Here is a 20,549-nt window from a genome sequence, read left to right as displayed (position 1 = left end):
TCAAGGCAAAGGGAAAGCCTTTAGTCATCCATAACCAAAATTTTAAAGGTGCATAATTAGCTACTCATTAAAGGGCAGTTTGATAAATTAATAGCTATGCTTTGTCATAAAGGTGAACTGGAATTAAGAATCAAAGCAGCCACACTCCTAAAATATCTTTATGTATTCATTCTTGTCTGCAGAAACACAACAGTTCCTTTCTCTCTTCTCCTTCATGTTAAAAGTTCATCTTTCTTTTAGCCCATGATTTATTTTGCTTTTTAGCACATATGTGTGTATATGCATATATACATGTGTGTATATCTTCTGAATTACACTGTTTTCACTTCCTATAAAGCAGGCTTCAAACTCCCAGCTCTCCTTTTGAGCTCTGTGTTCAGAAACCTCCCATTGCTGCAAGTAGGGCTGCAAACCTGAGCTGGTACAGCAACTCCCACTGCTTTGGTTTCACCCATTTTGAAACCTGTCCTGTGCCCTCCTTTTCTTGTGTGCTTCATGTCTGTTACCCACAGCACTCTCTTCTTTCTCCTTTGTATCCCTTCCCAGAGGATTCAGCAAAGCCTGCACTGACTTTTTTCTTCCAGTTGCATTTATTTTTCCCTTCCCTATCGTGTTGGCCAGATTTTTATTAGCAGCTAAATAAAGTTGCGAGTTGTTCAGGGCAAGGTCTGTCTTTACTTTCCATGGACCTTCAGTCTGTTCTGAGGTCAGAGCCTGCTATTCTGATTCTGGCATGTGCAGGATGTAAGCCGAGGACGAGGAGTTCTTCAAGCTTGTGGAAATTCTCTTTCCTTTCCAAATCTGGGTGCTTTTGAGAGTGTCAGCAATGTTTGTTTGCTAAGAAACACTGCCAGCTCTTTCAGCCACCCTGGTGGGGCTGGCCTGGCTCCAAGCAGCCTGGATGAGGTCATGAGCTCTGGAGTGACTGGATTCAGCATCTTACCTCTATGGAAACAGAGCCTCACATTAGGAGAGACAACAAACAGACAGCAGGAAGAAAATACCTGGTAAGAAAATAGTTTTCTCTTCTTAAACCCTGCTCTTCGTTGTATTTCCACTGAATGGCCTAAACCTTTAAGTCCTTTCCCCTCTCCTCCATTATTTGCAAAGGATCCAAGGCAGCAACAGCAGTGAGAGAGTGCAGGATAGTGGAGGAAGAGCTGGTGTCTGTACTGGAGTCACTGCTACAGAGCTGTGAAATGCTTTGTGCTTCACAGGAGTTTATTCATTTTTGTTGTACATTATCTGTCATCCTTACTTTAAGCTGGATCCTTCCCTCATCCTATCTTTACCTCTAGTCAAAGCTCAGGAATTCACAAAACCTGATTATCAATGTGCTGTTTCATGTGCTGTTTCAGGTCTGCGTCCAAATGAAAAACTTGTAGATGAGTTGCAGGCTAATTTTTCAAATGTCTGGGTAGCATGCTGTGTGATTCAGCATCAATAGTCATTTTGGTGCATATATAATAGAAATATTTCCCTTATTTTTAAATGAAGAACCAGATTTTTAAAATTACATGTCTAAATCAATCTAGCAGATCAGTGTGAAAACTCAGTTGAGGAACTGTTTCTCCAGACACAGAGGCTTAGTATCACAGAGCATTCGTTATTTATTAAGATTGTATAGCTCTTTTACTTGATTCATAAATCTCTAAGCACAGTATAAGGCTATTCAGTTATTTTTAAATAGCAATGAAATCTTGTAAATAAATTAAAAGTTTGACGTAACCCTCTGTGTTTTATTTGCAGTTACAATACAGAGCTGTAGGAGAAAATAAAGGCAGAGGAAAAGGATTGAGTAAGGAGTTATTTACAGCTTTATCACTTACAAGCTTTTTACCTAAATATAATAGTAGTTCTTGTAGCTACAACAGCAGTGCCTCGAGAAGGAATAATTAGCTAAGCTAGTCATCAGCAAATGAATAGGCTTGCATAAATAGTAAGCCCACACTCTTAGCTGTTGCTCACAGAGTCTGGCATCCTTGAGTCTCAGTGTGCCTGACTCTGAACCAGAGGAGGGGGAAGGCAGCAGGCCTGTGTAGTTGCTAGCTGACATTGGTTTTGGGAGGTCCTATTCCCCCACATCAGTTCCTCTGGACTTCCAGAGAAACACCACCAGCTTATGGCAGCAGTGTTGGCCACACAATCACAGGGCACTGTTTAATTATGCTGAGTGTCAGTAACAGAAGCAGCCACTATAAAATTTTGTCTTGTCTTTGCATGAGACAGGTGCTCCATGGCTTAGGAGACAGGAGCAGGTATGGCTGACTCCACAGGTGATCCAGAGACAGGCAAAGATGTGGAAGATCTGACAAAAAGCTTGGAGGAACTCTGTGAGAGCTCTAAGGAGCAGAGTGAGGAGGTGCTACTGCTCTGACACCTAGAACAGCATCATCATCTTGTCTCTGTACCAAAGAGGAAAGTGGATGACACACACAAACACTGCAGAGACCTGGAACAGCTCAACATGGAGCTGGAGAAACTGAGGGGAGAGGATGCTGTGAAAACTAAAACCCAGACCCAGTGTATTCAGTATTTGGAGGGGTGCTTCACAGATGTGGTCAAAAACCATGAAAAGATGATCCAGTACAAAAATGAGCACAAAAAACAGCACCCGCAGCTGCGGGAGGAGAGCAAGCGCCTGCGGCAGGACAGGGAAGCACTCCTCAGCCAGGCTGTGAGGGAGAAGGAAGCTGAAGTGCTCCAGCTGGCAGCCCAGGCCAGGAAGCTCTCACAGCAGTTCTGCTCCTTGCAGGAGAAATATGCTTCTGAGAGTCACAGAGGCCAGGAGCGAGAGAAGGAGCTGCTGGAAGCTCAGAGCCAACTAGCAGATGCCTACGCCCAGGAGGTGGATTCACTCAAGAGGCAGCTGCAGGTCCTACAGGAGAGGCACCAACAAGCTGCTGCAAGGGCCCAGCAGGCAGAGAGCCAGGAGAGGGCTCAGAGCAGTGAGTGCAGGCCAAGCTGGAAAGGGCACATGAAGAGAAAGAGCAGCTACTGAACCTGGCCATGGAGAGGAGCAAAGCTCTGCAAGATAAGGAGCAGGAGATTCAGAAGCTGGAGGAGAAGCTAGAGACTGTGGAGGAAGCCATGCAGAGAGCAGGAAGGTGCCTCAAGAAAGAGGCAGCAGCAGCAGCAGCAGACAAAGATCTGAAGGTTCAAGAGTTCCAAGGACAGCTAGAACACAGCAAGCAGGCGCACAATGAACTCCTGCTGTAGTTCAACACTTACAGAAAGCACATATGGATTTGCTGACTAAAGAGAGAGCTCTGAACATCAAACTCCATCACTTTGTTGCATAACTGCAGTTTTTTCTCTGTTCTCCTCTTAACAGGTGCCTCTGTGGTAACACACGCCTGAATTTTGTTCCTCTCCATGGGACCATCCTCTGGTTTCTTTGTACTGTCCTCACCAGCTTAAACCCTCCTCCACTGAGAGCTCTGTAGCCTTTTTGTCATTATGCCTTTATGAAAGTAAATCACTACACTCTTACAGCTGAACATGGACCATTGAACCAGTCAATGATGTGACATGAATGATAGGGTGGAAAACATGAAATATGAATTTGATTTATTTAGTACTAACCTCTGCTGAATCATAGGTTTTCATTTTTTTTTTTTTTTTTAGTTAAAACCATTTTATTTTTCAAGATGACCAAAAGCTCAAACTCTTGGCCTTTTCTATTTGATTCTGCTTTGAAGTTCAGCAGAGGCTGGGAACCTAAGAGGCTCTGAGGCTCCAAGAAAATCCTACCTTGCAATATCTCTGCAGTTCTCTAAATTCAGGAACTTAACAGGTAATCCAATAATATCATATGACAACTGATTCTCAAGCAAACTACTGTTTATAGTTTTCTAGTAGTCTACAGATTTCTGCAGTCATTTAAACTCTATTTAATGCCAGAGTAGTATTTATATCCCCATTCAGCTCAGAATAAATTGTCAAGACTTCTGGGTTATTTCAATCTGTTCTTTGGAACTGGACGATGTTCTACATGTTCCACCAGGGTGTTTTTCCTGTTTTTAGCTGTTTCATGCAGATAAATATTAGTGATACACTCTTCCATTTTGTGCACGTCTGGCAGCTTTTGACAAAAAGAAAAATCTTTCCTGTCAGCACTGTGGGATCCAGAGACCTCCCACTCTCTCTTGCTGGTCTCCTAGGCAAGAAGGAAGATTTTTGCTGTGGAGTTTCAGCTCTGTTCTTTAAGTCCCCAACAAAAAAAAAAAAAACCCAAAACAACCACCATGAGGGGCCAAACAGCATCCCCCACCTGGGCTGTAGGCAGCTGCCTCCAGAGTACCTCGAGTTCTTTGCCACATGTCTTGGGATAACTCAAGAATCTAGGAAAGGGATTGAGTATTTCTTGGTCCTGAGTATCTATGAGCCACAGCAGGGTATCAGATTTGGTATCTATTGAGATAATTTACAGAAATGATCAGAAGCAGCAGGTCTGGAAGCCAGTGACCAACTCAAAGACTGGCTGAACCAGATGTGGTTTCTGGCTCTGGCACAGGCTTCCCAGAGGAGCTGTGGATGACCCCATCCCTGAAAGTATTCAGTGTGAGGCTGATGGGGCTCTGAGCAACCTGGTCTAGTGAAAGGTTTACCAGCTCAAGGCAGGGGGGTTAGAACTCGGTGATTTTTAGGGTCCATTTCACCCAAACCATACTGTGATTCTGAATCTACATAAGCAGCAGCTGCTAGCAGCCTTTCTTCTGAACTCTGGACAACCCTTGAACCCAGGCAAACCCAGATGAGAAGTATTGCTCTACTACCTGCTGTGAGATGAACCACAGCATTTCTTCTGATCCTGGCTCCTACAACTGTCATTCCACAGGTGTTTTATGGACCACATTCTCCTACTTTTTAACCATACTCCCCTGCTCTGAGGTGCCCACCCCACACACATTTCATTAATCTCAGTGCTGGCAGCTATAGTGTAAACCCCAACTGACTCACGTCACACACTGTGCCCTTGGTCTGAGAGCTGGCTGCTCTGTTTGAATTCATCCCTTGACAACGAGGAGCACTTGTATCCCTCTGGTCACTGCAAGGGACCCTGAAACCAGGTGCCTAAATACTCTAAATCTGGGCAGAGGACACCTGCTCACTTGTGTGACAAAACAGCCCCACAGGCCTCTGCCACAGCCATGGGGTGTGGTGGGAAAGACCCCACATTCTGCACTCTTCAGGGAATCCCCTTCCCACCCTTTGGCAATAGCTATGTGTGAGAGACCTTCCCCCCTACTGCCTCACACACAAACCCCTTGTCACTGCCCCCCATTCCCTCCTGCACTCCCACATTTCCTACACACCTCTCCTCACCCAAACCACACACATCTCCCTTACATGCCCAGCCTCCCACACCTGTCACCCTGCTCTCCACAGAAATTGGATTTGTTACCTGGTGTGCAACAAGCCAGTAATTACACATGTGAGACATTCGTTTATTTCAGATTTGCACAAGCCTGGGTGCTTGGTGGTATTCCACAAATCAAACACACCGACTATCAAAACTTTTTACTATTTATGTTGTAGCAAACAAGGGAATTGGTGTTAGAAGCTATAAGTTACCTAATTCTCTTATTAATTAGTATTCTATCAGTTAATGATTCTCTCTCGCTAATTAGTTTGCATGCTCAATCTTTCTCTTTTTTTGGGGTCGGTAGCCCATGAGCTGGCAGTTGGGATATCCCCCTGCTGGAATTATGTTTTACTCAGTCGGAACTTATTTAGCACAGTTGCCGAGTTGGGTTTATTAATTTATTCCTTATCGTGGGAGTTCTGCCCGATGTCCTTGTGGCCCGCAAATTCTGCATTCTTTGTGTCCACTATCAGCAGTACATCCTTCTTCCCAAGCTTTGTTAACCTCCCCCTAGGTCTGAGGTCATTGAAACACGTTGAGCCCTAAACCTTAACAAGGCAACCCTAGTGATAATTCATTTGTCCTTCTAACACCTGAAGATCCCTTAGAGCTCGTTGGCTGCTCGCTGTTCCACGGATCTCCCTTCTCGTGGTTTGGGCTTGAATGTATACAAAGATCAAACGTCAAAGAACATCCTCTCTCAAGAAAACGTTTCCATATTCCACATTTGGTGGCACTCCCCCTCCCGCCATTCCCTGACGCCGCTTTCCCGCGCGCGAGCGCAGTCGCGCGGCGCTTCCACTGCCCTCGCTCCCCCCCCCCCGCGCCGCTTCCCGACAGCCCCCGCGGCGGGAGCGCCGGGCCGCAGCCTCGCGCCGCCCGCTGCCCTCAGGCTCCGTCCCGTCCCGCCGGGCCCCGCTCCCGCCATGCGCCACAGCCTCACGCAGCTGCTGGCGGCCTCGGCCGGCGGGGCCAGCCCCTCGGGCGCCGTCTGGCCGCTGGCCGGAGCGGGGCAGGCCCCGAGAGGGCGGGATGGCGGCGGGGAAGGGGACCAGGGCCCCGCGCGGCCCAAACCGCAGCCGCCGCCGCGGCGGGAGCCCCCGGGCGCCTCGGAGCCGCGGCGGCAGGAGAAGGAGGCCGAGGCGCCCGGCGGCCCGCTGGAGGTGTGGGAGCAAGAGGACTGGTTCCCGGGGCTGGAGCTGGGAGACCTGCTGGAGGCGGCCCGGCCGGACTGGGACCTGGACGCGGAGCTGAGCGACTGCTTCTGTGGGGACCCGGAGCCGCTGCCCGCGCCGGGCCAGGGCCCGCGGCCGCCGGCGCCCGGGCGGAGGAGCGGCGGGGCCGGGAGCCGGCTGAAGGCGGCGGCGGCGGCGCGGTTGAACCGGCTGAAGAAGAAGCAGTATGTGCTGGGGCTGGAGAGCCGTCTGCAGGGCCTGGCTGCCGAGAACCGGCAGCTGCGGGACCGCAACCGCGGCCTGAGCCGCCGCCTGCGAGAGCTGGAGCGGGAGAGCAGCTACCTGCGGGCTGTGCTGGCGAACCAGAGCGCGCTGGGGCAGCTCCTGAGCCGCCTGGCCGGGACCCGCGCCGGCGGGCTGCAGCTCAGCACCAGCCTCTTCAGGGACACGGGCAGCCCCCGCCGCCAGCAGCAGCACCTCCAGCCCGCCGGTGAGAGCAGCGACCACGACTACGCCCTGCCCAGCTCCCGGCCTCGCGGGCTGGAGGAGGCGGCGGCGGTGACTGAGACGGAGGAGGAGTGGGCGGCCCCCGGCGGGATTTGCCTGCACGTGGACCGGGATCAGGTGTCGGTGGAGTTCTGCTCCATCTGTGCTCGGCGGGCAGCGGCCTCCTTCAAAATGTAGGGTCAAGTACCTGCTGCAAGTACTCGTGGGGTTCTCACCCGTAAGGGCCTCGCGTCGCGGCGGAGGAAGCAGGCGATGGTGCGCAGGAAAAGAATCCATACAGTGGTGATGGGGTGGTATTGGGGGAGATGCAAAGGTGGGGAACCTGGCGCTTACTTAAGTGGCCAGGGTAACAAAAATTCTCTCGAACGGCACGTTGGGAGCCAGACGGTGGCCTTGGTTTAAGGTCCCGTAAATCTGGCGTGTGGACGGTAGTGGTGTGAGCCTGTTTGGCGATGGGAGTCGCGCAGAGCTGCGTGCAGCAGTGCGACAGTGGTCGTGCGGACTGACACGCGCGTGGTGCACACGCGGAGGTGCCGCCAGAGCCCGTTCGCAGCACTTGGGTGAAAAGATCATGCCGACTTGATGCATGAAGGTGTGCTCGGCTCCGCTTCGCAGTAAAGATAATGCTGACTACCCGGTCTTGAGTCAGATAATGTCTAGCCTGCTTATCCTGAGGAGCCGAAAATGCTTGCTTAGAAAACCAAACAAAAACTCCATTATGACATCGTCACTGGACAGACTTAAGAAAATAGTAATGATCGGCAAAAGAAAGCATGCATATAAAATTGTACTGCATCTCAGTTATACATTACTATTAAAACCTCTCTGACAGTTTCTCTTTTAGGTGGTTGCCCTGCCAGGCTCCGTTGTGTAGGGGTTAAAGAACAGTCGTTTTCCACCTCGCAACCTGGTAAGGATCAATATATTCCCATAATGTGGTATCAGACAGCTTGCTTTGCTTATCCCAGTCTCTCATAAGGACTGGTTCAGAAAATGGTTTCTCTGGTCCTTGGCCTACTCTGCCAAAATGTTTCTAGCTCTGGATGACAATTTATAGTAAAGGTTACAATCACATCAGTCTCATTAGCTGTTTTCCTTTTTTTGTTTTTGAAACAACTACATTGGCTACATAGTAGCCAATACAGGAACTACATTTTGAATTTTAAAATACTGCTCATACATTTGAAATAGAAATTTCCTATTAAACCAAGTGTGTGATGAGTGGAAAAAGGAAAACATGCTTATAAGGGGGATGTGACATTTATAGTCTATTATTACAGGGGACTGTCCCAAAAGTCTAAGTAAATTGCTTTTTGAATGAAAAAAAGGAAAGGAAATTGTGACCTGTTGGTTTAAAATGCTGTCTAGTGTTAGGGATGCACAGAACCATTCAAAAGCCCCTCTCTAGCTGGCTCTAATTCACAGTGCAGAGTTTTACCTGATGAAACAGCCTGAGCACTGGTTAAATCACTGCAGAGGAGTCCTCACATAGAGGAGTTGCTCTTGCACGGACCTCTAAGGAGAATTAGGTTTGAAGAATCAGTGCATTGAAGTAACTCATTACTTTACCTTCCAAAAGTAAATCTCTGTGCCCATGCACACTGAAATTCCTATGTTACTTCAGAGTAGCTTTAAATTCTAAAAATATTGCATGTATATGCATGTGCTTAACTCTACTGTAGAGTTCTTAATTCAGCCTCTTAGAGTATCCAGAAATCTATAACCTGATATAATTAAGCACAGTTTGGGGATGAGCAAATATGTGTCTTGAGGCTAATGATATGAAAAATGCTCCATAATTGCTCCTGAGATAGGAGGAAAAATAGTTTGACAAAAAATAGTGTGTGTTTTCTTGTAGTAGTCAGTGTTTCTCCCTATCACAAAAGATGAGTGGGTTCTTTTTTTCAGTTGTATTATAATGTTTAGGTTGTTTAAATGTATGTCAGTTGGGGGAAGAAGGATTGTGAAAATGATAATATGTAAAGTGAGGTTTCACAAAGAATACTTTTCTAAAACAGATTAATTTATAATTTTTTAAAATGATATTAGTGCTATTTAGTGTTTCTGAAGTCTTGTTTCTTAAAGCCTTAAATTTTGTGTTTAAGGCTAAGTAGGTGAAAGCATTTTCTCCCAGTCATTTGCGTTATTGGTGCTAGACCCTGTCACGTGTTCATCAGTAGAAAAGGAGATTGATTTTTCTTTGTGAAACATCACTGTGTGATAAAGTATATGTGTATTTAGCATCCTTGTTTTTCTTTATGCTAAAGTGGATTCAGCTGTGTTGGGGCAGAAGAGACGGGACCAGCTGCTGGCCACATTTCCTGCTTTATTTTAAAAGGTAGTATAAGAAATGAGAATAAAGAGGTAACAGGGCTTTTGCTGTCTTTGGTTAAAAAAAAGAAGTTTATTGCTGGGATTATTTACTGTCATCCGAGATGATTTTTTAAAAAGGCAGTAGTCTGTCAAACAGGTTTTACTCCACTGTATGCAGAATTCCATCTGTTCAGGGGATATTGCCAGCACAAAAGAGACTTAGTGGGATATGTGTGACCTTACACCTCTGTGGTGGCATCAACAGGGCTGTTCAAAGTTTCAGTCTTAACTTGGGTAACTGTGGGTAACTCTGCTGTAACTGAGGGGTTATACCAGTGCACAGGAGTCAGAGTTAACCATCAGGACCTGCACTGACTGATATGCATAATGGAAATAATTTAGGTTCAACCTAATCTCAACCTGCCTAGCTCAGACCTCATGAACGTGCTTCATTTTTCAGTTTAATGTGCTTGAGGAAAAGAGAAACACTAATGTAGCAAGCATGGGATGTTCCAGTGGCATTTTTATGGCTACTTCAGTGTAGGAGTGTTTTTTAAGTTAATTAAATATGCATTCTTTCTTGTCGCATCACTGCTGAATGGCAGGGTCAGGGACAGTTCTTCTGGCCTCTGCTGTGAACCTGCACAATGCTCTGTCATGACATGACCTGTGGCTGTGTCTGAGAGCAGCTGATTTTCTGACATGCAAAATGATGTATTGTGGTACAAGAACAAGGTCAAGTCCCAAGAAAGTCAGTGGCTGCAGGCATTTCTAGTGCCTACTGAATCATATTTAAACCAAATAGAAGGGAGGAAGTTATTTGAAACTAACCAACTGTACTATCTGTATGGTGTATTATTAATGTAGCTTTTTGAAGTGAAAGCCTTGAAATGACATAACTTAATACTTGAAAATATATTGTAAATGTTTCTTTGTAATTATGTGCCATTCAGATAAGAATACAACATCATAATAAAATCAGACTTGTTGATCTTTCAGTTTATGGGCTCAAATGTTTTCTTCATTTTTCTTTTCATGAATGACTTGGTTCTTTTAACAAAGTGGTAAAACAGAAGGGAAAATGTTACTGCTGTCTCTGGGTCATCAGCTGGAAAACAAGATAAAATGGATTAGGGTATGCAGGAGAAATGTTCTTGCTCTTCTGTCTTTAAATGTGGTGATAATTCTGTGGTAATTCTGTGGTGAGGACAACACAAAGGTGTTATTCCTTGAACTGCAGATAGAGGTGTACTTCTGAGAATCAGCACTTCTTGTATTTCATAGTTCTTAATTTTTTATCAATATGGATATATTTGACCAATGTACCATGGAGGAGTAAAATACTTACATAAACCCTTCTGTGGTTTATTGGCATCTTCCTCCTTTCTGTTCTATTTTTAGGCTCAGAAGTTTCATGACTGGTTAATTACATGCTGAATGATTTTTGAATCACAATCTTTCATCAAATTGCTCTTTCCACACTAAGCACCAGAATGAGTGTTAAAAACAAAAGGTTTGACAGTGCTGGAAGGACAGAACGTTTTCATGGCTCTGGAGTGGGCCATGTACTGTATGTTCAGATTTCTGTTCATCTTAAATGCTTTATTTGTAGAGGACAGTTTAAAATAGTGCACTGGTTTTCTAGCATGAGGGGATTCCAGTGAAAGTGGTCTGCAGCTTCATGAAATGGAGCATTTCACAAAAAATACTGCATAAAAATGTAAAAGCATGCTGGCATGCTCTCCCTTTTTTGGCATCTAGTTGTAGAAAATTCAGTGTTTCAGCACTGAAATATGTTTGGTAAATTGTATGTACCACAGAACCAAGTGCTGCCAGTGTTCAGCTGCACAGCTATGCTACCTGCATTTACCCTTCTTTTCTTCTCAACAGAGTCACTTGAAGACTATTTAGTGTTAAAATCAGAAACAATTTCATGCTCAGTTCTCCTTTAGTCCTTTGGAGTTTGATCCTGGTGTTGTGACTCTTGGTAGTGTTCTAAATTAACTTTTCTTTCCTCTGAAGAGCTTTGCAGCACCTGGGAGTTAAAAACAAATCGTTGCTTCTGTAATCTAGCTGCCTGGAGAGATGATGTCAAAGGAAATGCAGGGAGCCATGTTCCAGCACTTGGCATTTCCAGATAATCAGATTTCTCATGCCATTTGTCAAAATTGTAATCAGTTTTCCCTGTGAAACACAGAGATCTTTGGCAAAATCCAAAGGCCCTTTGTACATTTACTGATTTTTAAAATGCTGTGTTTTCTGGTGTTTGTAGTTAAGGAGGTTTTCTGGAATCAGCAATATTCTGGTTATAGGGCTGTATTACTATTAGTTACACTGTAAAATATCTGAAGGATATGTTAGGTATGGGAGCTGTTCAAATGGACTCTGTTTAAAAGAACTCCCTGTGCAAAAATTGCACATTACCAGCTGCTGATACTACATTTTTTCCACCCAGTTTAAGTGGGATATGCGGATGTGGAGAAATAACTCTGCCTGTGCTCATTAGCAGGAGGATGCCAAGGGCAGGACTTGCATATGTACCAGGAGGATTTGCAGAAGTAGAATACATTGTAATGATGACACAGCATTTAGAATGGTGCATCTGCAAGAAAAAAGGAGCTTTTTTAGTATTTCTGTTGGCTCTTATCTGTAGCTATTCTTGGCATTCTTTTGGCCATAGTTCAGACTTGGAGTAGCCTGAAGTCTTTTCTGTGGGATATGTAGCCTGTGCCTGGCTTGTTTCTACCACAATGGTGGAAGAAAGAATCCAACTAACACCTGTTCTCTCTCAGTGTTTGTGGGGAGTTTATTACAGTTGTCAGAGGCTGAGGACTGGTTCTTGGGGGTTGTAGGTGATAGGTCATATCCTGTGTATGAAACAGGGAATGGAAGGAACATTCCCAGATTCCTGTGTAGGCACTCCTCCACATGTGTGCATGCCAGAACTGGGATAGCATCTTGCTGTCCTGTGGAATTCTGAGAACACTTCTTCCCCTCAATAGTTTAAGGAGAGGTACAGAAGGTGTAACTGAAAAATTTCCTTGTTCACAAACACACCACCTTTCTAGACCTTTCTAGTCTCAGGAGTGCTCAGCTGACCTTTGATGTGACTAGTACTGAACATGTAAAGTACACACCTGCAATTTGTGTGCTCATCAGTGATGCTGGAAACAACTATCAGTCTTTGCAACTTACTAAAATGTTGAGGAATGTAACTTTTCTTTTTAATATACAATCTTCACCTTTCAGTTGAAGAAATAAGTATCTAAAAAGGATATGGTTTGTCCAGGCCAGACCACTAAACATCAGAACATGCATTTTGGTGACTGAGGATAATTATCACTTCAATTTATACCAAAATGAAAGTAGTATTTGGAAGGGAAGATCCTTTTGAATCTCACTCTTTAATAAGCACTAGAATCTGTTTATAGCATTTTTAACTATATAATGTTAAACACAATAATCAATGAGCCAATCATTGTCATTCTTAAAGATACTATTGCACAATAACACCTTTATTTTATGTTTTTATTATCACAGGTAAGTGGTTCTGTTGGTTAAAGTCTGGTGGCTTCCGGAGATATGACAATGCACTGTCATGTAAAATACTTGGTCCCTGGGAATCTCCAGTCGGGGTGATTAAGGTAAGGCAGATGGGAACACCATGTGACACAGCAACACTTTGAATCAAGAAAGTGAAATGATCTCTACCTAACAGAGACTGTATTGCTACTGCTCCTGGGTATAGATAAAGAATGTGTCATGTTCCTGCTGTAATGACCCATTTTTAAGGAAAAGGTAGATAAAGATGATAAAACTCCTTCAATATATTTTCATCAGCATTACAGAATAAGTTTTAACCTTTTCAAGTAAAGGTCGCAATGTTGAATTCTTAATTCTCATTAATAAATATTTCCATGTGCATCAGGGGATGCTAGAATTTTACTGAAGTGACTCTTGACCAGTAACTGTACAGCTTTTATAGTTAGAGAACCATTTAGGTTTGGAAAACACCCCCAGGACCATCAAGTCCAACCTTTTACTTATCACCAGCTCCTTGACTAGACCATGGCACCAGGTGCCACATCCAGTGGTTTCTTGAACACGTCCAGGGATGGTGACTCCTGCCACCTCCTGGGCAGTCCATTCCAATGCTCAGCAAGCCTTTCTGAAACTAAATTCCTGAAATTCCTCCTGATGTTCAACCTCAAACTCCCCTAGCACCATTTGCGGCCATTTCCTCTTGTCTTGGCACTTGTTGCCTTACCAACCTCCACCTATGGCAGGTTAAGACCATACATTAGATTGGGAGTATTGCTTCTGTAGAATTCCTGATTTAGCGCTCAGACTGCAGAATACACTAAGGACCCTCATGCAGTAGGAGAGCTGCAATTTATATTGCTCTAGAACGTCCAGCCACCAGTGTGAAGGCACACCTGACTCATAAATGCATTACTCTGGACCACTGATCTTAGACATAGCTGAGATACCCCAGTAATGGCACTGGCCCTCAAAGGCCTCTCACCACAGCCCCATCCTTCAGGAAAAGACTTAATTTCAAGGCAAAATGGTTACAAGGCCAGAGGCTGTTTTTTTGATATGATAGGAAGCCTGACAGGACTATCACTCCTGATTACTCTGTGATAAAATTGTTCTCCACAGTGTGACCCATCTAACAGCGTAAATGGGATAATCTTGTGACAGAAGTTTTGTGCTAGCTGAATGGGGAAAAGGGAGAAAAATACTCAGATTTTGAGTAGATCTCTAGTAAAACCTTGCCTTGATCTTCCCCCTTTTGGTTGTGGGGTTTTTTGGGTTGGTTTTTTTTTTGGTTTTGTTTTATTGTTTTTTTGGTTTTTTTAATAAATTTCTATGGTTTGCATTATGAAGGAAAAAACCTCTTTTTCAAGAATACTCATTTTTTACAGCTTCTAAAAGCTGTAGCATCACCTTAGAACCAAACATTAAGCCGGGACTATAAATGCTTTCTTGCCTCCCATTTCCAAAGCAACACACCTGTCTGCTATTTAAGTGTGTACACTAAACTGGGCATCATGAAAAGTTTAACCGGCACTTAAGTTCAAAACTTCAAAAATGCTAGTGCAGAGACTGGTTTTGTATTAAAAAGACACAGCAACACTTCTTTTTCTTGTTTATTATGGTTACTTATCCAAGGCAATAAAAAAGTTGCTTTACTTCACTCAGGTAGCTCTTCAGGATCCCTGCTACTGTTCATCTGCAGCAGCATTTTGATATATATTCCGTGCTGTTTAGTGGCAAGATATAATCCAGTGAGAGCCTGTACCAGTATGCCCAGACTCATCTTTCTAAAGACAGGCTGAGAAGTTGTGAGCCAGTAGCGTAACAGGTTTTCTTTCCCTGGCAAGGGAGTTGACATATACCTAAACAATAGAAATAGTGGTATAAACTTTTTTATCCATGTAAGTGTCAAGATTTAACATAAATATTTATGTAGACAGTAATTTTCTCTTCTCCTATGTTAAATTCACCTGGTGGTACTGAGCTCTCTGCATAAATGCTTTAAAACATCCTGACCATGCCCTGGTCTCACCAAGCCTTGCCCTGCCCTTGCTGTGCTCTGAACCACACAGAATGACACCTGTCAGGAGCTTTGGCTGCTGGGCACTGCCCAGGGTCACTGAGGTCTCTTGGCTGTCCAGCCACCTTCAGTGGTGGCAGGATGGCAGCCACCACTGCTCACACTGAGGCACAGCCTGGGAGACTTGGAAGGTTCCTGCTAAACACAAGGGCTTCCCCATGGATCACTTTGCAGATCTTATTTCACTTTGGTGTAGCTCTTACAAACTTCATTTTGTAATTAGATGACCTTAATGTATATCTCCTTCCACATCCTAAATGTCTACAAGAAGACAAATGTGCCCAGATCAAATATCTACAGAATTTACACTGAGAGCGGAACATTTTACCCATAAATACATTTCAATCAATACATTGCAGATAAGACGTACCTGGCTGCAAGGCTTCCATTCAAGGGGATAGCCAGGAAAATGGGATAGAAGCCACCCACAACAGCACCTACTAATCCTCCTCTGATCACAGCACAGACCTCACAGTTCAGCTGACCTGCGTGGCAAACCATATTTCACTGTCAACATCTACACATCCTCCACCACATCAGTTTATAAGCTGCATGCAAGAACCTGAAAACAGGTTCTTGACAGAAACTTCCAAGCTGTACAGGTCAAAAAATTATAAAGGAGGACTCTTTTAAAAAACAACAACAAACAACCCCAAAACAACAATAAAACAGTCCCAAAACAAAAACTGAGACAAACCAAAAAACAATCACTCCCACTCCAACATATGAGGAATTAATCATTCGAAAGCTGACCTTCAAATGAAATTGTACAGATGGGGGGAAATTGAACTGCTTTGTTGGAGTCACTTTTGCATGACTGAGTGAAAAATGCTGAAAATAAGTAATGTGTAAAATAACTTTTTCAGAAACGTATATAAACATATGTATCTCCTTTCCCACTCCACTTTGAGAACTCACTGCTGTCCAGTGCATTTTGTTTTTCAAACTCTGCTTTACAAACTGAAGTTTTTCAAGACCACAACAGTTTAAGAGCACTGTTCTGCAGGAAGAAAAAACTCTTCTAGTGTTACATTGTGTACAGAAAGCAAAGCCCTTTCAAAAAAAAAAAAAAGGAATAAAGAGGTGTTTACCTGAAAATAAAGGGTCATACACAAAAGCTTCATAAATTGCTGCTGTTGAAAGAAATGGAATAACAGCCATTGGAATAGCAGACGCCAGGGAAGCCTTTCTGACATGTAGGATGCTCCTGAAGAAATTATTTGCTGCTAAGCCACATAAGCTTGAATTTGCTGCTAGGAAGTATTTTCCATGATTACAAAGGTTCCTGTGAAAGAAGGGAAGTCGTTTCAGCAGCTGAGAACTGTAAAAAAAGTTTAGTTTGATCAACACTACAATTCTCTTCTGAAAATCCTGCAACAAGGGGTAAGGGACATAAATCTCTCAATATGCAAAATGGAGAGTAACTACTACTTCCAAAAGCAGCCAGTGCAGCATCCTTTGTTATATGCCTGAGTTTACACACACTTCAAGAGTGAAGTGATGGGTTGAGAAGCTGTTGCTACAATTTTTTTCCCCCCATTATTATACTTAATGGAAACTTCATTAAAGCTCTCCTTATAAGCATGTTTCTAATGATAATGTTTTCTGTAAAGAAATGAGGAAATATATATACAATAAAATATAACTTTAAAAAGTCAAGTCAATCTACTTATAATTCTTCTACATTTTAATGTTTTGAGTAATATTAAGCACTACAGAAAAGATTTCGGTGATGTACTTGCTAATCTCACAACACTTTAAACACAAAAAATGTCAGACATCAAGGACACCAACTATTTCTTGTTTTGAATAGGAAAATTCAAATTTTACCTTTACAATCACAGGCAATGAAACACAGGCAAACATGCTAATAAATATGGAGGACTGAGATTAAAATTTTAGCAGCATATTTAAGTACCCAAAACAAAGCAAATTAATGTACCCAGGACCAGCAGAATCTACTTAGTGAGATACAGAACTGCTACACTGCACAAAAGAAAAGAAAAGAGGATGGAAGAATTGGGGTTTGTGGCTTTTTGTTTGAGCTCCCTCATGTTAAAAACGTGCTTGGCTAAACAGGAACTCTCAGTTTGACTGTAGCTCTTCCTTTCCAGACATCAGTGAGCACCCCTTTGGATACAAGCTCTAAGTCCTGCCAGTGACTGGCAGCTACTTCTTTCCAAGGCTGAGCAACCCGTAAGTCCAGAGTTTCTATCCAGACATTACCACATCACTACTGAGTGATGTGATGTTCTGCCTCCCCTTCTCTCCTGGGGAAGGAGGAGTTTTGGAGGCTGAACGTGATGGCAGCAGATCCTACACAAAGTTGCAGCCTTTGCTTTCTCACCTGTGTGGGGAGGCCCTCTGTTACTACCAGCAGTTTGTTAAGCCAGCAATTTAGTCCTATTTTAAAAAAATATAAATAAAATAAGCTTCTGATTATTCTTATTTCTAAAAAATTTATCCAAGCTGATACACACATGCAAATGGCTCATAACAGAACCAGCTCAGGTCCAGTAGGGTTTTGCAGTGACATGCAGTATCACAACCCAAAGGTCATTTGTGAGGCCCAGAAGGCATTTAGCTGGCTTTGTGCTGTACAGAACCCTGCTGGTGAGCCTGCAGGACTCTAGCTGACTCCTCCACCACCAGCTGGATACCTTAGTCTCGCCTTCCTGAAACAGGGAGCGGTGCAGAATGAAATGCAGAAACCAGGAGGTTGATCCTCACTCAGTTCTGGCCCCAGGCCAGCCCTGCTGGACAGAAGATGACTCCAGCAGAATCACATTTCAGTTTCCTAGAAAATTTTTTAGCTCTAGCACAGGACTGTGAGAATGCTCAGAGCCAGTCAGGGCTGATCAGCCATCACAGAACCCTCAGCACTGGGGAGCACATGCCAGAAACCAGCAGGGCAGGACCAGAGCCAGCACTGAAAGAACCATATTGGAAAAACATAAAACAAGTCTTCTGTTCTGGACAACAACAAGCATCTTCAAAATTAACTAATTTTGTAACTGCAAGGAGAATTTGTAATACAAGAATAAGGAAAAAGAAAAGCCTTCAAGACTTGAAATGTCTGATGCACTTCTCTTCATTTATTTTGCCAGCACTTACTGATCTGTTTTAGGAAGCTCATTGAACATCTTTTGTATGATTTCCATCCGCTTAAATCTTTCCAAAATTAGTCTTTGCTGGGGAGAATCTAGTTCAAGAAACTCTCTTCCTGTCATCTTGAAGTTCTGGATCATAAGGAAAAAAAACCCCAGATGTAATCCAAGTTATTTAGCCCCAATATGAATCAAATAAACATTTAGACTCTTTGTCACTATGAATCACAAATACATTCCCTATTTTGCATGGCAATACTCCAGGTTTAAATTGATTTAACTGTCAAAGAGACCTGTAAGAAAAAGGCCCAGCCAAATAAATCCATACTTTGTAGGCATAAATCAGAAAGCCTACAGTTGCAGTGGGTTTGTGTGGCAAGGTTTTGGCAGCAGGGGGGATGCAAGGGTGGTTTCTGAGATGCCAGGAGCTCCCCCATGTCTGACAGACTCTGTTCCAGCCAGCTCCAAGACAGACCTGCTGCTGGCCAAGTCTAAGCCCAACTGCTACAGTGGTGGTGTGTGTGGGGAAGTCAAGAAAGGCTAAAAACTGCTGCAAGACAGTAGCTGGAAAAGAGGAATGAGAACATGTTTGAGGAGCAGCCCTGCAGACCCCAAGGTCAGTGCAGAAGGAGGAGCAGGAGCTGCTCCAGGTGCTGGAGCTGAGATCCCTCTGCAGCCCATGGTGCAGCCCATAGTGAGGCAGGTGTGCCCCTGCAGCCTGTGGGGGACCACGGGGAGCAGAGATCCCCCTGCAGCCCCTGGAGCATCCCCTGCCAGAGCAGTTGGATGCCCAAGGAGGCCATGACCCAGGGGGAGGCCTGTGCTGGAGCAGGCTCCTGGCAGGATATGTGGCCACATGGGGAGAGGAGCCCAAGCTGGAGTGGGTTCCTGGCAGGACCTGTGAGCCCACGGGGAACCCACACTGGAACAGCCATTGCTACTGAAGGACTGAGCCCTGTGGAATGGACCCACACTGGAGGAGTTCATGGAGAACTGCAGCCTGTGAGAATGACTACTGTTGGAGAAGCCTGTGGAGAACTGTCTCCTGGGGAAGGGACCACCTACTGGAAAAGGAAAAGAGTGCAAGGAGGAAGGAGTGATAGAGACAACTCATGATGAACTGATTACAACCCCCATTCCATCTCCCTGCACTTCTAAGAGGGAGGAGGATATAGAGAAAAACAGACATGAAGGGAGGGGTGGAGGGAAGGCCTTTTAAGGATTTGGCTTTACTTCGCATTACCCTATTCTGATTTGATTGACAGTATATTCAATCTCCCCAAAGTTTACTGTTTTGACTGTAATGGTAATTGGTGAGTGATCTCCCTGTCCTTACCACAACCCCTGAGCTTTTATTCATACTTGCTCCCTATCCTGTTGAAGGGGGCAGAAAGTGGTATGAGCATCTTGGTGGCCACCTGAGGCCAACCCTCCACAACAGCTCTTGACAACACTTGGAGTTTAGTGATTCAAGTGCTTCTTTTCCTACACGTTTTAGGGCAGAGGAAATTCTCCCGGACTTACTGTGCCAATCATACTTACCTGAAGTTGCTGTTATAACGTGAAGGCCGTGTCCTAAGCCCTACCTATAGGACCGAGCCTGCTTCGGTTAGGCCTTGGCAGGAGGCAGCAGCGGAGAAAGCGGGCAGAGCGGGCAGGATCGCACCGGGATCGCTTCAGGCCGCCCGAGGAGAGTCCCCAAACCCCTGCTTTGGGATCCCACAGACAGCACGTCACAGAGCTGTAAGTACCCCCTCTCCCTGAGTCTTATACACGCGCCTCTCCCTGAGCCCTGCGCGCCGCTGGAGGCAGAGGGAGCCCTCCCAAAGCCCCGCGGCCCAGCTCAGGCCAGAACCCTTACGCCGGGAAACTGCGGATCGACCCCGACCTTCAAGCCCCACCGCTACCAGTCGCTGCCCCCGCACCGCGCTGACCATCCCGGCCTCCCCGCCGGGCTCAGGCTCCGACCTTGAGCCGTATGGACGGACACAGCCCCGCCGCCCTAACCGAATCGCTCTCGCCGCCTACAACATGGCTCCTCCCACCTCACGCCCTACCAGCGGGCGCCGCCATCTTGCTCACTCACATGACCCAAGGCCCTCAAAGGCCGTCTGTGATTGGGCCGTTGGTCGCCGGCCCAGCATGGCGGCCGCCGATTGGCCGCGGGCCGGCGGGCGGGGCCCGGCGCTGGTTACCGGGGCGGCGGATGGCGGCGGTGGCTCCTCGATGGCGGCGGGGCTGAGCGCAGATCCTGTACCGGCGGCCGGGACGCGGGGACTCCCCCTTCGGTGCGGGGGGGCCCAGTCCTCGGGGTAACCCGCTGACCCCCTCCCCTCAGCCCGCGCCCTTTCCCCGCCTGCCCCTCAGCCCGCGGGACGCCCGCTGCCCCCTTCCCTCGCCTCCGGCTCCTTTGTGCTCTCTCCCCGTCCCGCCCCCTTCGAGCGCCCCTCGCCCCGGCT

The 20,549-nt window shown here is 45.5% G+C and overlaps 4 protein-coding genes across 18 annotated transcripts in view; 3 read left to right on the top strand and 1 right to left on the bottom strand.

Annotated features, from left to right (window-relative positions):
* Positions 1 to 878: 878 nt before the first annotated feature.
* Positions 879 to 3,951, top strand: CCDC89 (coiled-coil domain containing 89). The gene is given in 4 exon segments (XM_054628097.2): positions 879 to 1,007; positions 2,230 to 2,951; positions 2,954 to 3,238; positions 3,241 to 3,951. Coding segments are annotated over 3 exon segments (1,038 nt in total). The 5' UTR covers positions 879 to 1,007; positions 2,230 to 2,260; the 3' UTR covers positions 3,303 to 3,951.
* Positions 3,952 to 6,186: 2,235 nt separating this feature from the next.
* On the top strand, positions 6,187 to 16,642 carry CREBZF (CREB/ATF bZIP transcription factor). 4 transcript variants are annotated; one of them, XM_077174051.1, is made up of 5 exons: positions 6,187 to 7,223; positions 7,883 to 7,960; positions 9,318 to 9,388; positions 12,904 to 13,007; positions 15,343 to 16,642. In XM_077174051.1, the coding sequence occupies exons 1-2, from the start codon at positions 6,295 to 6,297 to the stop codon at positions 7,929 to 7,931; spliced, it is 978 nt and encodes a 325-aa protein (XP_077030166.1). In that variant the 5' UTR covers positions 6,187 to 6,294; the 3' UTR covers positions 7,932 to 7,960; positions 9,318 to 9,388; positions 12,904 to 13,007; positions 15,343 to 16,642. The 4 variants fall into 4 exon arrangements, with proteins under 4 accessions (XP_077030166.1, XP_077030167.1, XP_054484296.1 ...); XM_077174052.1 differs by lacking the exon at positions 12,904 to 13,007; XM_054628321.2 differs by lacking the exons at positions 12,904 to 13,007; positions 15,343 to 16,642 and having other exon boundaries at positions 9,318 to 10,361.
* On the bottom strand, positions 14,504 to 20,316 carry LOC129117680 (transmembrane protein 126A-like). Of its 3 annotated transcripts, none has more exons than XM_054628513.2 (6): positions 20,177 to 20,316; positions 19,633 to 19,799; positions 18,098 to 18,222; positions 16,075 to 16,268; positions 15,354 to 15,468; positions 14,504 to 14,765 (listed from the first exon to the last, which is right to left on the bottom strand). In XM_054628513.2, exons 3-6 carry the CDS (start codon positions 18,211 to 18,213, stop codon positions 14,561 to 14,563), a joined length of 630 nt encoding a protein of 209 aa, XP_054484488.1. In that variant the 5' UTR covers positions 18,214 to 18,222; positions 19,633 to 19,799; positions 20,177 to 20,316; the 3' UTR covers positions 14,504 to 14,560. The 3 variants fall into 3 exon arrangements, with proteins under 3 accessions (XP_054484488.1, XP_077030168.1, XP_054484485.1); XM_077174053.1 differs by having other exon boundaries at positions 19,633 to 19,796; positions 20,177 to 20,313; XM_054628510.2 differs by having other exon boundaries at positions 20,059 to 20,177.
* DLG2 (discs large MAGUK scaffold protein 2) overlaps positions 20,269 to 20,549 on the top strand; it is a 983,885-nt gene continuing 983,604 nt past the window's right edge. For all 10 annotated transcript variants that reach the window (XM_077174030.1, XM_077174027.1, XM_077174034.1 and 7 more), the window contains exon 1: positions 20,269 to 20,402. The gene's annotated coding sequence lies outside the window, so the exon portion shown is untranslated. The remainder of the gene's footprint in view (positions 20,403 to 20,549) is intronic.

This window comes from Agelaius phoeniceus, chromosome 2 (genome assembly GCF_051311805.1).
Source record: "Agelaius phoeniceus isolate bAgePho1 chromosome 2, bAgePho1.hap1, whole genome shotgun sequence".
Classification (NCBI taxonomy): domain Eukaryota; kingdom Metazoa; phylum Chordata; class Aves; order Passeriformes; family Icteridae; genus Agelaius; species Agelaius phoeniceus.
Note: the sequence above shows the minus strand (reverse complement) of the source record. Positions and strands in the feature narration are given on the sequence as shown.

Coding starts and splice junctions, on each gene's coding strand:
- CREBZF (XM_077174052.1), top strand. CDS start 6,295: ATGCGCCACAGCCTCACGCAGCTGCTGGCGGCCTCGGCCGGCGGGGCC. Junction 7,224..7,882: donor GCAGCGGCCTCCTTCAAAAT/GTAGGGTCAAGT, acceptor CCTCTCTGACAG/TTTCTCTTTTAGGTGGTTGC.
- LOC129117680 (XM_054628513.2), bottom strand. CDS start 18,213: ATGACAGGAAGAGAGTTTCTTGAACTAGATTCTCCCCAGCAAAGACTA. Junction 15,469..16,074: donor GTATGACCCTTTATTTTCAG/GTAAACACCTCT, acceptor TTTGCCACGCAG/GTCAGCTGAACTGTGAGGTC. Junction 14,766..15,353: donor AATGGAAGCCTTGCAGCCAG/GTACGTCTTATC, acceptor TCTATTGTTTAG/GTATATGTCAACTCCCTTGC.